This window comes from Pygoscelis adeliae, unplaced genomic scaffold, assembly GCF_000699105.1.
Source record: "Pygoscelis adeliae isolate BGI_AS28 unplaced genomic scaffold, ASM69910v1 Scaffold58, whole genome shotgun sequence".
In the NCBI taxonomy this organism is placed as follows: domain Eukaryota; kingdom Metazoa; phylum Chordata; class Aves; order Sphenisciformes; family Spheniscidae; genus Pygoscelis; species Pygoscelis adeliae.
Window position 1 is genome coordinate 1,529,344 of NW_008825564.1, and position 11,268 is coordinate 1,540,611.

At 36.8% G+C, this 11,268-nt stretch overlaps 1 protein-coding gene across 2 annotated transcripts in view; it reads right to left on the minus strand.

Annotated features, from left to right (window-relative positions):
• Positions 1-11,268, minus strand: part of HERPUD2 (HERPUD family member 2) — a 20,981-nt gene that overhangs the window by 4,256 nt on the left and 5,457 nt on the right. Inside the window, exons 2-4 of one of the 2 annotated variants that reach the window (XM_009332403.1) lie at positions 10,710-10,787; positions 7,302-7,415; positions 5,031-5,188 (exon numbers count right to left, since the gene is read on the minus strand). In XM_009332403.1, the coding sequence (XP_009330678.1) occupies positions 5,031-5,188; positions 7,302-7,415; positions 10,710-10,787 (350 nt within the window). The remainder of the gene's footprint in view (positions 1-5,030; positions 5,189-7,301; positions 7,416-10,709; positions 10,788-11,268) is intronic. The other variant, XM_009332404.1, reaches the window with a different exon arrangement.

Below are 11,268 nucleotides of genomic sequence, written 5' to 3' on the forward strand. Positions count from 1 at the left end.
GTAAACCAGGACATCTTTCAGGACAGCATGAGAGTATAAAGCATGAAGAAAAGTTTATTCAGACTGCAGGTAGCAAAAGCTGAGACTGCTGTAATTGTACTGCAGACTACACCTGTTCCCTAAGTAAGGCACTCCCTGCAAAGATATCACCAAGAGAGTTCATTAGTCTACCAGGCATTCAGATATACAAGACATGCCCAGAAAGAAAGATGGGAGGAAGACATTAAAATCTTTTTTCCATCTTACACATGAATAAGTATTTCACTGTAATTCTGGACAAGAGCCTACCTTGCAACTCCATGACCTCTGCTAAAACTGTTTGTTATGTTTGTATTTAGTCATAACCTGTTTTGACAATAGTTTGGGGGCAGGGGGGAAAAAAAAGAAAAGAAAGCAAAAGCTACTTTCCTGATACCACATACAAACTGAGATAATCATAGGCAATACTCTAGGTTTCTTTCAAAAATTGCAAGGGTGAACTTGCAGCCCTGCAAATGCTACTTATTTATGCATAATTAACATGCTGGAACAGCAAAGCTGTCAAGCTGCTATTGAAAAACATCAATCATGCTTTTACCTTTATGGCTGCAAGCTTTAAGAATGTGTTTTTCTATCCCCTGAACTGGCAAACACTTTGAGAAATAAGACTCCTCCAAAATTCATAAAACACTGACCGTCATAAAACACGTGACCCTCAAAATGTAAAGATGATTCAAATATTCTACATGGGTGTCATTAAGTACTACGTTGTGACAAACCACTGAGCAACATCTCAGTTTCAAGCAGGTAGAATATCACATGGGGATGTGAACACACAGGACCACTCACTGTTCAACCACACCTATTTCTCCAGCTCAGTCGCCAACAAGCAGTGCTACCCAGCTTGCCTGAGTGAGTTCTGCAGGAATTCACCAATTCTTTTTCTCATCCGTTACAGATTTTAGGGTGGTTCTTCTTTAAAACTGCTAAGTTGAACTCAACAAAAGTTGCGAGGCCTTAGGCTAATAGCTCTCCCTCACAGATACGTCTTTTAGAAATACTACAGGATTTGAGCCTCTACTTTCTTCCAAACTCTTTCAAAAGTTGCTTTCTTGATGCCTTAAAGCTTAATAGTAGATTAAGAAACCAGTCAACCAAGACAAACCACAGATTTCAGTTATGTCATGTTCTTTCCTTCCCCATTCAAATATTTTGGTGGGTTTTTTCTTTTTTTCCAACATTTTTTCTAGCAGATGGGACTTTCTAGGAAGCGAGACTTAACTTTTCGAGATCTGACTCCATTAATGAGAAGAAGTAGACATCAATATTTAAGAACTGGCTTCTGCCTTAGAATGCCAACTAGCTCAGCAGTATTTTATTTGCTCATCAAAAATCAAAATGAGGCAGATGTTGTCAATTATACAGCTATTACAGCTACCACGGTATTAAGTTGGCTTTTGAAATTCAGGAACAACTCTAAATACAGTGTAATGTATTTCAGTGAGAAGAACCTCTCCAAAGCAAGAGGCTCTTCTTGGCAAAGCAAGCCGGCTTGCTGTTAGAAGAAAAAGGAAAGTAGCACGTGCTTTCTCCTCATCTTCTTCCAAAAGGAGGAAAGAGAGGCAGGAAGCAGAGTATTTCAAAAGACTGGCAGCAACAGCGTAAGAGCAGAGAAGCAAATTGGATAGGCACAGGCATTCCAAGATTGGAGAACAAAGCAGGAGCAGACAATAGAAGAACAGTTAGGTAAGTCAGAAAACAGTTTTTAAGGTTCAAATGGTAGAGGTAGATTCAGAATATTCTGAAAAGAAAGAGGCATGCTACTCCTTAAATGTCTAGAAAGCTCAGAATTACTTCTTATGGTCTATGGAAGACACCTAAAATGAGCTAACTGGGATTCAATTTAAGGGTAAGGTCAGACTAATTAGCTAGTGTCATCATGAAGATACTGCTCACCACTAATGCAGAAATAAGATTTTTTTATTCAGACTTAAAAGCTCAATCGCTGTCATCTGCATGACTGACAATACCTGCATTTGTTTAATGACCTTGACCCACAAAGACATCTCATTTAGTGTTAGTTTCATATGAGCCTGGCGTATCAACTTGAAGTGATATTCCAATATTCTCCGCTATGTTATTTGATACTTAAAAAAAAATACAGCGAGTAAAGGCTACTGATGAAGCAAGGTATTTATGTGCTAGAACATAATGTATGCTGTCAATATGTCATTTTGTTGTTTGCTTTCAAACATTATTATGTACACAATACAAAAACATTTCATTAGATGGGCTGCCCACACTTGACAAATAATCTCACTGCCTTGATGTTTCTTGTCTGTTTACTGCTTCCAAGTACTCTCCCATCTGAAATGCAAGCCATTTCAGGACTGAGCCCATCTGTTCCATTTGTACCTGTGCAGCACAGTGGGGCCCTGGTCCACGACTAAATCCATAGGAGCAGACAGTGCTGTGCTTGGTCTCTACAGAAAAAGACTGACTTGGTAGATATATAAACTACTTGCCCAGTCCCACCTCAAGTCTAGATTTTTAGAAAACACCATTTACAAAAGCTCAAAAGCAACAGAAAGTTTTAAATTGCTTTCTCTGTAATATTTTAATAATCTGAGTTAGCTGTTTTCCCAAAGGATATTCAACTCACACACTGAAGCTTTGTGCCAGAAACTGAAAAACCATAATTCAATCACCTAACATTCGTATTACTTGTTTGTACAAATTACTTTACTAGTGAAAGTGTTGCAAAATGCTCAAGAAAACTGACCCTCACAAACATTTTCAAACACCTGGAGACCTTTTTCCATCAGTAGAGCCTATAGTTCATCATGCAGCTAGAGTTAAGTGTTTGGTTGTGAAACAGTAAGAAAAATCCACAAGGCAATGCAAATTTCAGGTACGAATCTTCATTGTTCCTAACAAGTCTCAGTCTGTGTATAAATTACATTAAAGCTAGATTTCATTGCCCCAAACAATATTTAAGAGAGCAGCTAAAAAATGAAGGCCTTTTTTATTGCTGGAATACAAGTAGCAGTGCCCTGAAGCAAAACCAGATGCATCCGAGAAGATTATTTAGAAGCATTAAGAAGGGTTTTTTTAAGATGACAGCAAACTACAGCAGGCACTGGCACAGAGTGGAGCACTGCTGCAGACTGCCGGGCACTGGCTAAGATCTACCTTAAATTCTGATAGCGTTCTATTAAATTACTTTTACAAAAAAGGCCTAAGATTATTTAGGGTTCATTTACTTTGGCACTTCTTTTCAGGTCAGGACTGCACTTCTGAAGCAAGTCTCCAGTCACTTCCTCTTACTACAGTTTTGTTTGCACCACAGAACAATCTTGGATCACCATCTGGATTCCTTTTGGATTACACCAAATTGAAAGAGATTATTTAGGTGCACTGCTAATGCTTTTTAGCCACAAATAGGCACCTATTCCAGGTGACCAAACTGGAGATAGTCCAAATAAGACAGAAAACCCTGAAATATGTGCAGTGTTGATGTCAGGTTCTCAGCACCTCTTTCAGTTTACAGATCCACTCCTCTCACTACACATTACTTGCTAATACAGACATAGACTTAGTATTTTTATTTAAGTTATTCTCTTTTTCAAACACAGTAATGTCTTCCAAACTGATGCTTCCCACTGTATTTTAATTGAATTATTTCAGCTAAAAGACTGAACAATGGTTCTGTTGCCTTTTTGAAGTCCATAGGCTATTCAGTTCACCATGCATACTGACAAAAAACTCACTCTCAGGGTATGCTTACGTGAAAAGCTAATTAGAAAAACATTAAAAATTCTTACAGATTAGTAATTTACACAACACATAATAAATTGCTTCTTGAATTAATTTATGTTGCACCAAACAGCAGTCTTGACAATCAACCTAGCGTCACCTAGCTTTTTTAAGGCAAGTATAACCACTTTTGCGGATATGCATGTGGTCAGAATAATGTAAGTGCTCCACCCAATGCAAAAGCAATTTCTTCCCAATAGACAGTACATTTCAGATAAATAATAAAAAGGACTTGAAGGCATTCAGGACGAAAACTAGTAAGACTAGTAAAGTGTAGGTTAACTCTAACAAGAGAGCAAGTAAATTGAACTGAAACTAAATAAATTTTCAACAGTTCTTGACATCTGTTTTCTTTCCAGTGACAGAAACAATTGTTACTGTTAGCAGGTCCATAGGGGTTTTTTTTGTTTCAACATTCTCCAAAGAAAATATCTAGAATCTATATAGTACTGGGAGAACGCCTTGTCAGAAAGAAATCTTTAAAGCATTCCCTGAGGAAATGACAGCTATTATCTCAGAATGCACTATCCTCCCGTTTTCCCATTGGAAGAAAATAAAAAAAGTTTAAGAAACTGCAAAGGTAACGTGGGTTAAAAATTCCTAAAGCTGCTTTTTAAGTGCCAAAAAAGTGACGGAATCTTGAAAGTTACCTAATAACAGATCCGATCTAGAAATGTACACTGGTTACATTTCATTGGTATGTATGAAAATACTTAAAAATAAAATACTTAAAAATTCTGTTGTAGATACACAAGCACTTACATGAACACACCCGCATATCATTTCTAGAGTTGAATCCAATACGGAGAAGTGAAGAGTTACATCTCTTATGTGTCAAAAACTGAGAACCATTATATTCTGGTAAGAATTTAGTGTTGACAATTACAATAAAGGACTAGAAAAAGCAACCAGAAGCAGTCATTTTATCAGTTACATCACTAACTACATCCACTAGATAAATACTACAGCTGCACTTATCAACAGAAAGTTGAGGGCAGAAAGCATGAAGAAAAAATAAAAACCCAAAGGGGAGCACCAAGAACACTTACTCTTTGACTGACTCCTGGCTAAAAACATTAATGTTCATACTAAAAATGTTTCTAAACATGACTTATGCTTCAAGATGAACTAGCCAAAACATTTTGCAGACTGCGAAAGAAACATCATTAACAACTGAACATTTAAAAAACTTTAAAGAGCATTAAAGAGCTGAGCATTGCTTCAGTGTTACTTACCCTTGCATTAAATAAGGGAACTGGTGGCTTGGTATGGGATTGCTTTGTGCTTGTGGAAGATTACGATGCCTCACTCCATCTGCACTAGTGTTCAACGACGTAGATGAAGCTTCTTGGTTTGTGGGTGAGGCAGCAGTTGATCCAGAACAGCCCAAATTCTTAAAAATAAATAAAATCGAGGTTGAGGATCTCTTTGCCACAGTTACAAGATTTACTACTGTGTCTTAAAAAACTATTTGCTTTAATGTTTTGTCACAAGTTTTATTCAGAATATAAGCACCAAGCAAGTCTTCTAGGGTTTTATTGGCAATCCTTTAGTAAAAACAAATTCAAAATTGCATTCAGGTGCACATATAAAAAAAGTGAAGTTTTCAGAAAGATTCAACACTTGATAGGTCTCAGAGAAAACCACAAGTCACTGGGAATCGAAGTTTCAAAAAGCTGAACCAAACTAAAGCTTAATCCAAAGAATATTTAGCAGCAAAAATTCTGGTGGCTACCATTACCAAAAGTAACAACCACCTCAGGATACAACTTGATATTCAGAGACAACATTGCCTGCAGTGGCTTAAAATACCATTTCGCTATGTTTGTCTTCAGTTTCCACTTCTACTCTTCTACTCATCATCCTCTTCACTGTGCCAGCTGCCCAATCCAAACTGCTGTGCTCACTGCTGGGAGGGGGCAGAGGGCGGGAATAGGGAAGTAGCTAGGAACTACTTAGGCTCCCAGAAACACACCTAAAACTAGTGTGTCAGACCTTCAATGCTTTCCAAGATTAATACTTAACCCTGGAAGAAGGACAACAACTGGCTCTCCTAGACTATTTGTCACCATAACAAGACCGCAATTTGGCCATTGAGATACATTATTTTAGTTTTAATAAATCCTCAAATCCTGTTGCTAAGCTTTACTGTAATGTTTACTCAGTAGAAAATCCTCTTCAACTTTGACAACTCAGGAAGTGAGGAGCTGCAATTACTTAAGACATCCATACCACATTTGCCCTACAAAGGAAAACGAGAAATTTACCACTAGACAGTAGGGGGAAAATAAAAATAAAAGACAAATGGAAGAACAAAGGCCATTCAAGCTTTGGGTTTAGGTTGTTTCCTTCAAAGTACTATGAACTTAACACTGTGCATATTGACTGCTTTAAGCAGTCATTAATACAATCATTTAAATATGACATTTACAGCTGATCTACATAGCAATAAAACAATCACAAAGGAGGCCCCCTGTGTCCTGCTTGCAAACAAAGATATAAACACAGCCTTTGAAAAGATGATGTAATCACTGTCCACTCTCTACTACTGCTTAAACTGCTCGTATTTTTGACTGTCACATAGAAGTCAGAAACAGTACCTATCAAAAGAAGAATGAAGACAGACAGCTTATTACTGGAAGGGTATTTCCCATATGCTGATAATCAACACACCACAGATGGGAAGTACCTACAATGGTACCGTATACATTCCTTTCTGACTAACCTTCAAGGGTCACTTAGTGATACTGCCAGCTCTGGAAAAAGCCAGGAGAATTACAGTGATGACAACCAAGTAATCAACAGAAACATTAACTGCCCTTCTGTTAAAACAGAGTACAATCAAAGAACATCATCATTTTTGGAGGGTGCGAAGAGGGGAAGACTCACAACACCCTAAACAAGTGTTCTATGAACGGCTTAACTAATAAAATGTTAAGAACACTTTCCACTTCTCACTGTCTTACAGACACTATGACTACCTTGAAGCTACTACATAAGTACTGTCCAATTCCTGTCAAGGAGAATGAACACTGGCCAAGCTCCACCTCTATCTCACCTTGTCTCTCTCACAACAAGGGCACTAATTTGACTGGTCTCTCTTCAGGGGTACAAATTTTCACAAAATAAATCAGAACTTAGGGTTTTTGTTGGTTTGTTTTGGTTTTTAAATGTGAATACACTGCTCAATTTCTGCCAAAGATACGGGGATATGGAGAGAAAGGAAAACGTACTTTTTGATAAAGTGTTAAAAATAAAGCATAGCTTAGAAAAAGTAGTGCTTTATCATCTAATAAACATAATTGTGTTACAATCTGAAAAAAGGTCATCTTTGTTTAAATAAAGTGACACCCTTAAATAATCAAGTCTAATTGTACAAATCCATATGGCACGCTCTACTTTCACCACACTATTTTACAGTCAAATTTTAAAAATTAAAAGAGAAATTCCTGGAAAGCTTCCTCAGTGTAGAAGAAATTCATATCTTGTGTATGAAAAAAACTCACTGAGCTACTGCTGGAGGTTGAAGCTCCGTGACCTTCTCTACTGGTGCTGGGTTTTGGAGAACTTGGGGGTGTCCGGGAAGTACATACCAGATGAACCATATGATATTCATCTTGCTAAAAATTAAAGAAATCGAAGAGCTAAAGCAACAATATTTGAGAAATTTACAAGCAAAAAATGTTTTTAAAAATCCACTTACAAAGCTGCATTTGCAATCAGTAAAAAAAACATTATACAAAATGGGAGAGACCATAAAGCAAAACTTGAGCCTAGCACAAGAGAAGTATACTGTTTCACAACTGATGTTTTCTTAGCAGCTGTCCACAATAACATATTGAACATTCACTTACCCCCAGTTTTCCCTAGAACTGCAGTATAGCAGAACTGATGGAAGACCACACAAAGAAACATGAAGAAGCGTATCATAAGCTTTAACTTTTATTTTGGAAAAATCTCAAACCCTTTACAGGGCTCGGTTTCCGTAAAGTAAGAATGCTTACATTTGCACTGAGAACTAATGAAGAGTGTTATTAAATAAAGACATCAGGGTAAATGAAAAATGTAGGCACTGGAATTCCACAAGCAGACGAAGATAAGAAAAATGTACCAGCCATTGCCTCCACCTCACTCCAGTCTAAGCTTGGCTCAAGCCTAACCTGCAGACACCCAACTGAAGAGCCCCTGCAGATATTCCACACTCAGGGAATGCTACTTGAAGCGCTACATGGGACTTGAGTATTCCTAAATATTTGAAAGTGAGGAAATGAACAGGTGGCAGCACTTGAAGCCATGTCAGCATGCAAATAATCAGCCCATGCCAATTCTTCATGAATATGCTCCCCCCCAACATGGATGCCATAATCTGAAGCTATTTCACTGGACCAAATGAAAACACCCCATTATATCAGCATGCCTGAAGCTTATATGGCCATAGCAACAAGAACAGCTACGACTGCGTACTTAAATTGCACGCTACAGCTTCCTCAGTAACCAAACTTTAAACAAGAAAATCAAAAACTTTGTCCTCTTCTGAAATCAGCATGGTGCAGTCAAGCTGCAGTTTTTGAGATGACATTTAGAAATATCAGGTTTGGAGGTTTTTTTTAAACTATTAAAAAAATGTTAACACATACATTTGCTCACTTTTAAGTTTTAATCTTTAGAAATAAAGAAAACTGGATAACTGCTTTTATACACTATTGTGCATTACTGCTAGCATAGCCTATCCACATTCATTTAAACTCCTCCGCATGTATCAGTTTTCTAGCCTCAAGCACAGCCTCACTATTAAATTAAGTGTAATTTCTTACTAGTTGGTGATAGTAAGCAATGACCAGAGAGCACTGAACACAGGTGATTAGCATTCTGACCATATCAAAAGTCTTTAACCTAACTAGTTACCTTCTTTCTAGATAAGAACTTATGCCACTCGGAAAGACAAAGGAAGCTAGACATATTACTTGTAAGCTTACAGCGTACAGCTTTATTCAATGTAACAGTTTATTGTAATATATTTCTATTTATACATAACATGTTGGACATCACTAAGCTTGAAGAGTGCCACAATTACCAGCCTCAAGGTATTTTATATCAGCAAAATGACACTGCTCAGTATCAAAAAGCAAGTATCACAAAGCTAAATTGAGATTTAGTAAATCCTCAGATAATATTAGGAACTTATAGCTAATCAAGTAGGAAGAATATGGCAGAGAATGAGATTGAACTTAAGAGTAATCATACCTTTCTTCCAAAGGCTCGAGCACAAAAAGCTCCCCTTCTTCCAACACAAGTTTTTAACTTTGTGCTTAAGACTGACGAGTATGTTTCTAAATTCACTAAATTTCTTTAACTAAACCCAAGGCCTATAGCTATTAAAACGCCTTTAAAGTCAAGTATAGCCCCTGTATAGTGAAGACAGACATTAGTTAGGCAAAGTTTCTCCTCTAGCACATAAGCACGGTTTCCTAAAACTAGTCTGCTGTAAGCAGGTCAAGTGAATTTAAGGGATTCAGACTTCATTTTGTCCTTAACAAGCAAAACTAAGCTTTGAAGTAAGTTATAAAATTGTTTTCATGAACTTTTAAGTGGTACAGGACATATGCTGGTTGGCAACAGTCCAGCTCCAGTTTTCTAGTAAACCTATACATAGTCAATTTCAGTAATTTTTTGGTAAGCAGTTAAATCCAATTTAATAAAATCTATTTCAGAATGAAGATGGTAAAGTAACAACAGTGTTAGTCTGCTCAAGCAATACTCAAGATTCGTCTGCATTGGTTTCTCCATACTTAATACGGAAGTTCAGTTGCCCGCTTTCACTAAAGCATTATTTTCCTTTAGAGGCTTTCCTCCATACTAAAGTGTAACCCACTCTTGCAGTCTGTACATTGATTTTTACCTTAATACATTACAAAAAAGAGTATCATTACCAACACCCAGGTACTGTATTACAGAGTTTACCTATTTCATAGGATTAAAAACTGTGTAATTGTTCAATGACCTATTTTCCAAATATAGCTATTGATGCATCCTGATCTGTTTACAAGGAATTTAAAGACTACTCAACATAATGCATTATGTTTTCTGTTACCATCGAAATTAAAACAAAGTTCTTGATAATCTGCTCCAAATATCATCTCATTCTACACATTTTTAAGAACTTTACTAACTTAAGGAAGTCCCTATTAGTTTGGATTGATGCTACCAAGTATCTGAACCAATTTGGGAACCAAGTGCATGTATTTCAAGATTTCCTACATCAGATGTCATGTGTATTCAGGATTTGGATTTAATTTAAATGTTAACTGAAGAATCCAAAGTTAGATTAGTAAAATTATTTTTTCCAAGATAAACCAGCAGAATAAAAAAAAAAAGAAAGAAAAAACCACAAGAACCAAACTTTCAAACATCATCAGGAACGGTTAATAGCTAACGAATAAAACCAGGACAAAAAATAGCTTTCCCAGCAAAACCATTCAGGAATTTAGAATTCTGGTTTTGCATATTACCCTTAATTTGCTTACACAAGTGCCATTTTTAATATAAGTTCTTGGATTTAAGTACATGCAAGAAATGAAATGATGTCCCAAACCAACACAAATCTGTTAAATGATGCTGTTTAGGTCATAGTGGGAACTGTCCAAAAAAGTCACTCTACACTACATATCACTTGCTTGGGACTTAAATAGCCTATTTGTTCTCCCACCAATTGGAAACATGCCTCAATCCACAAGTGTCACAATCCTACATGCCAGGGATACTTGAAAATACATTTTCCCGAACATATCAACATTGTATGGTTACATCTCTCAATACAACAATGAAAATTTGAAGCCGAACCACACAAATCTAAATTCCTATTTCCCAGAAAGGGATTTTGATCAAATATCATATGGTGTTGATATAAAGCTTACTTTTCTGAGAACATCTTTCAGCTGCAGATGATCAGGAAGCAGTCTGCCAGAATACACCAGTCTCTGATCCTTTGTAGACTAGGAGATGGGACAAAGAAAGGAATTTAGCTTTTTCCTGCTGTACAGATATACAGCTGGAGATAACATTTGCAGATGAGAAAACCCCTTATAATTCCAACCACCAACAGATAGCCTTAAAAACATTTCAGAGGCTTCACAAGTCCAACTCGCAAATTAATTCTGGAAAAGAATTCTGCTATTATGCATTCAGCAAGAGTGCCATAACAATTAACAACACTTAACTAGCAAATGCTGCTCAAGAAAACTATCAATATTCAAAAATTCCTTTCTTTTAAAGATTTGCTCTTTACCCTGCTCCCGTTCCCAGGCACTTGTTGAAAAAGTAGATGGAAAAGTGGCTGGGGCAAAAGGAAAAAAAAATAGAAAACCCAAAAATAATTAGTAGAATGATGGAATGATAATTAAAACATGCAGAAGGAGGGCACAAATTTCAATCTTTTTCGACAGGGAATTTCTGTTATTAGTTCCTGCCCCCATT